Genomic DNA, 5,629 nt, shown 5'->3' with positions numbered 1-5,629 from the left:
AATTACTCTCTGCTTCCTCCCTCAGATCAACGTGCAAGGTCTTGTAACACATGTAACACTTGTAACTCAAAACCAAATGATGACAGTTGATCAAATCTAACTATCCTGTATCCATACGTTTCCCAAATTGTCCTGTCTAGCTGTGCAAGGATCTAAGGAGAAAAAGTATGTCCCTCTTACAGCGATGTCAAGAGATCTCTAGGGAATCAACACACACTCATGCACACTCATACACACACTGTGTATGTGTCCAGGCCTGTGTCTGTTTTCAGTGCTGCTGCAGTGTTGTATTCCCACCAGCAGGGTGCAATGTAGTCTGTAAGAGTGAGCGGTGGGGTAGTGATGGGGCGTGACAGCCAGGGCAGTTGGCCTTCAGCAGGTCTGGGTCATATTGTAGGTAGACTCATGAGTCAGTCTCTAAACGCTGCAGACATTTTGCAGCGACTGAAGACATTTGTCCAGATTTTGTTGCTAGAAGTGGGTGGAAACAATTTGAGAGATTGAAAAAAACCTGCATTTCAGAACCAAACGTCTTTTGGGCGGTCCTTCCTAATGGGGCGGTGAATGTTTTGTGTTGTTTTGATTCTCCACTCCAGTTTGTTTGGAAGACATCATTTCTGGTGAGGTAGGTCCTTCACCCTATTGGAGATGTAGCAATGGTTTTCGGTGCTGTTCTAGCGACAAATTTCAATGGATTTTCAATGAAGATGTCTCCAGACTTTCAGAGATGGCGATCTCCAAAGTCTGGAATCGCAAGGCTATATTGAAGGTCCAGAGTGGGGAAATCTTCCAGGTGAGGGCGTAGTGGTTGATATGGGACGGGGTCCAGGTTAGGGTGTAGGGTGTGAATATGGGACTGGGCCCAAGTTAGGGCATAGTGGTGTATATGGGACTGGGCCCCAGGTCTTCACTCAAACTTCCTGAGGTGGTTGTAGAGGGACTGGACGTAGGTAAAGACACACATGGGGTCTGGCTTCCTGCCCATCACCATCATGTCCTCCACCTCGATCAGACGATCGCAGCCCGCCTTCCTCCTGGAACACACAACAGCACCGGTTAGGAGGGTTGACCTGACCCTAGCCCTAACCCTAACCCTGACCCTGTAGTGCAGTGTGGGACAGCAGCAGCTTACTGGGGGCTAGGCCCACTTGTCTGTGTGTGCTTTTGTACTTTTTGTGCTGGTGTGTGTGTGTGTTTGTTGTGTATGGGTATTTGTGAGCTTGGATACAGACTTACATACTGAACTCTATTCTCAGTGTGTGAGAGGACACCATGGCTTAATTCAGCCTCGGTGTTCTGAGCAGAGTGAGCTCAGCTGGGAGGAATGTAGGATGTGGGAGGAAGCCAAGCAAAGGGAGAGGAGGGGAGGAGAGGGAGGAGAGGAGAGGAGGGAGAGGAGAGAAGGAGACTAAGGGAAGATGTCTCATTTGCTGACCTGTTACCTTAAAGAGTGTGTCGCAGACCGACACGAAAGAGCACTTTGAAACTTCAGAACATATTTCCCTGGGTGTAATGTGTTTTTATGCATGAGCACTATTATTCATTTGCAGGGAATGTTACTAGTCTTAAAATGATTCCATAAATCAAATCTTCTATTTCTGGGTCTGTGAGTATAGTCTGTCTCTCTTAAAGGATTAACATGGTGATTTTCACTTTTTTTGAGTTTGAACGTGCTATTTGCACAATAGGACATTGAAGAAACACAATAAAAACATTAAATATATCCGTTTTGTCGTTTTTGAGAAACTGGAAGCGTAACATTTTCAGTCCAATTTGACTCGGGGTAAAAATACTCCGAATTCGTGACGTTTTTCCCATTCTTGGCGTCACCCTAAAGTTTGAAAATCCCGCCTCCACTCCCCCGCACCGCCTCCAACAGAAACCTGTCTGCGCCGTTTCACCATCTATCGAACACGGTAAGGTAGTTCTGAACCTTTTCTCATCTTGAGAACAATTGAATAGTTGCAGTCTCAATGATGACCACCTCTTATTTTAATATAATTTGTACATTTTATAGGCCTAATTGTATTTGTGGTTGTCATACAAATTGGGAAGTTTTTACCATGATCGTGTCTGATTAGTAGCCAACCTAGCTAATGTTAGATAAACAAACCATAACGTTAGCTGTAATTGGCAACAGTTTTTAAAAAGCTGTCTGATCCAGCTAGCTATTTGTCTTTATCCAGCATGTTGACGTTAGCTAGCCTAATGTTTGGAATGTCAGCTAGCTGTGTTAATTATCCTAGCATGCTAACGTTAGCTCTCAATGCATTTGCTTTTGGTAACGTTAGCCCTCCAGTGCAATGGCAGAAACACAGCGCACCATACTGTACTCTTCCCTGGCATAAACACAGTGCACCATACTGTACTCTTCCCTGGCATAAACACAGTGCACCATACTGTACTCTTCCCTGGCATAAACACAGCGCACCATACTGTACTCTTCCCTGGCATAAACACAGCGCACCATACTGTACTCTTCCCTGGCATAAACACAGCGCACCATACTGTACTCTTCCCTGGCATAAACACAGTGCACCATACTGTACTCTTCCCTGGCATCAAATCTACTTGCACCAGGTGCAAACTGTGCTGTAAGGTTTCCGAAGCGATAGCCTACCAGAACTGTTGTGAGCGTGCTTTGTTGTATAGGCCAATACAATAGGCAAAGTTACGAAGTCAAAGGTGGATATAAGTCAGTTTGTCTCCACAAGAATCTCCCGATTATCTCTCGCTCAAACTTAATTCGATATAATTTAGACTTACTGATAAATAGCCTATTGTTGTAATTTATGCTGTTTTGCATATGCAAAATATCGATGCTATTACTAATCGCTTTTATAATTTGTCCCCTTTTCTTGTAGCCAGATCACTACATTTCCAATACTGGGACTCGGGAGGTCCAGGTCCCTTCAGGGCTCTGGAGGTGTGCAGGTCCTGGAGGACAGGTTGCAGCCAATGTCACCTAATGATATTATAAATGTTACAACACCGCCCTGTTTTATGAGAAAGTAGCCTGTCTTAATTTAATGTCATGTTGTATGCGCAACAATTACCTCGGAAAATAAAGACGTAGTCCTACAGTACCCGTGCGGGTTTTTGTCATTTATTTATTCTCACATTTGAACTTGATCAAACACACCTGCTGTGTACTGAATCGTTTGTCCTAAGGTCTTGTATTGCAGCGTTGTGATGCGCATATAGAGGCTATTGTGCTAAAATTATGACTACATTTCAGGGTGGGTGGAGGTGAAGATATTAAGTCAAGTTATTATGTTCCTTTCATAATTTACAACTCTAAATAATTGTAATTCTGCAAAACATTCTGAAAGTTGTGTAAACCTTATCATCACTGTGGCATCTGCTCCACATAATGTTGATCATCCCAGCACCTCGATCCGACCCAACTTCAGGAAGCATTGCGCATTTTGGGATTAAACAGCTCCAGTAGATATATTCTATTAGAACCAGAGGGCATTACAATAACATTCAAAACGAGATCTATTGACTGCATGACCTGTTAGTCTCCAGACTCCGGAGTAGGCTATCCCCCTTGACTGCTGCGCTCACGGAGTCGTGGTGCACGGCCCGCTATCTCTCCAAACGCATGCAGTCTCCCACATAATTCGGGGTAGGATAAGTAGGCTACATGTAGGCTACATCCTCTCCCCCTTTCTGTAAAGCGCACATTGTGTTGCCTTTGTATATGAAACAAGCTATAATGATTGAATTGATCTGACTAATAATCAGTTATTGCGGTGGTATTCCACTCAATTCCTTTATATCACCACAACTGACAGATGTTCCCAGAACAGTAACGTTTCAGTGTTCAACTGGCTTTGTTGGACACCTACTAAGATAAATAACGTTAGACTGGTGAACAATGCGGATTTTATGTCGGTTTCACAGCGCAAATGATCTGTCTTCTGGTAAGACCCACAGTTGCAATTATTTGACTAACTAGGTCTATACTGTTCGTAGCTGGCTGAAAGCTAGTCTAATAGCCCAAGCCTCCAAGCTTGCGTGGCCGGCTGCAGGGTGCTTTTCCTCTGTCGCGGGGGAGACGTGTCGTCGTTATACTTTTATCGTACTTTTCCCAAATTGGCCTAATGCAAATTCGAGGATACGGCCTGTTAGGTAGCGTGTATCTTTATAATGTTTGGGGGTTAATATAATATTAAGGACTTTGTAAATGCCCCTGGTTAGCAGCTAGAAAAATGGCTATTGATCTGGCTGTTGCGCGATCTAGCTCTTGTGTTGTTTAGCTCGGAGCGGTGGTAGCTATGGTAACGGGGCACACGCCTGTCAATCATAATGATTCCAGTTGGTCATTTGCTCAGAGAACTGTCAATCAGTTGTTATGAATCACGCCCAGTTTTGAGTGAGTGAACTTTTTGAGTGGCAGATTCAGACCTCTAAAAACATGTTTTAAAAGAATTTGTATGGATGAATTCTGAAATAGTTAAACACATGTGTTTTGTTGTTGCCTAAAGATACCTGGAAAGTGTTATATTGAACCACCATGTTAATCCTTTAAGTCACTCCCACAGGAAACTATGCAGCCTTCACATGTGCATATGTCCTGTACTGTACTGTCCTGTAATAGTTGGAGTCACTAAGAGATTTGTTCTCTCGTATTAGAGTTGCTCCACCCTGGTCAGTTAGGTGTAGCTGTTTTACCCTGGTCAGTTAGGTGTAGCTGTTTTACCCTGGTCAGTTAGGTGTAGCTGTTTTACCCTGGTCAGTTAGGTGTAGCTGTTTTACCCTGGTCAGTTAGGTGTAGCTGTTTTACCCTGGTCAGTTAGGTGTAGCTGTTTTACACTGGTCAGTTAGGTGTAGCTGTTATGATGCCAGCATAGTCATGGTATCACACAGAAAGTGTAGCGGCCGTTGTAGAATACAAGCTTCTTACTCTGCGGTGCTGAAGGCCAGCTCAAAGTTGTGTTTGCGGTCGGCAGGGGCCAAGAGACTGTAATCAAACTCAGTGGGGAAGAAAGAGTGGACCAGAGCACAGAAGGCCATTCCATCACTCCAACTGGACGAGAAGTTCTGGATGTCCACATTCTACAGACAGAGAGAAAGAGAGGCGAGGTTATACGAGTAGAGCATGCAGACCTAGTAATGTAGGGCATGCAGACCTAGTGAGTGAGACTCAACAACCAGACAAACTGCGTGAAAACGAGCAATAAAAATGATCGGCAACAAATTTTACAGTAACTTTTTGAGATGACCTCTCCCTACTGTAGGACTACACCACAGGTCTGGTTCAACCAGGGGAGGAATGTGTCCCGTCCCCCTCCACTCCCCTCTACTAGCCTAGAACACATGCTCTCAGTCGGGCAACGCAAAAATACAAACGGTCATGTGTGCTGTGTGTGTGTGCTGTGTGTGTGTGTGTGTGTGTGTGTGTGTGTGTGTGTGTGTGTGTGTGTGAGTATGTGTGTGTGTGTGTGTGTGTGTGTGTGTGTGTGTGTGTGTGTGTGTGTGTGTGTGTGTGTGTGTTAGCTCCAAGTGAGGCCGGCCCTGGTCAGAGCAGAACTAAGCAAAGCCACCTGGCTGACTCAAGCAGCTGTGGAAGGGATGACTAGTGCCAAGGCTCTGAATCGTGACCCAAACATTCCCTGGTCCA

At 44.7% G+C, this 5,629-nt stretch overlaps 1 protein-coding gene across 1 annotated transcript in view; it reads right to left on the bottom strand.

The window, feature by feature from the left end:
• Window positions 1-907: 907 nt before the first annotated feature.
• Window positions 908-5,629, bottom strand: part of smtnl (smoothelin, like) — a gene marked incomplete at both ends in the record, with an annotated part of 12,550 nt that continues 7,828 nt past the window's right edge. Inside the window, 2 exons of the mRNA XM_084437778.1 lie at window positions 908-1,034; window positions 4,913-5,064. Of these exons, the coding sequence (XP_084293904.1) occupies window positions 908-1,034; window positions 4,913-5,064 (279 nt within the window). The remainder of the gene's footprint in view (window positions 1,035-4,912; window positions 5,065-5,629) is intronic.

The sequence above is a fragment of the Borostomias antarcticus genome (assembly GCF_949987555.1).
Source record: "Borostomias antarcticus genome assembly, chromosome: 1".
In the NCBI taxonomy this organism is placed as follows: Eukaryota; Metazoa; Chordata; class Actinopteri; order Stomiiformes; family Stomiidae; genus Borostomias; species Borostomias antarcticus.
Note: the sequence above shows the minus strand (reverse complement) of the source record. Positions and strands in the feature narration are given on the sequence as shown.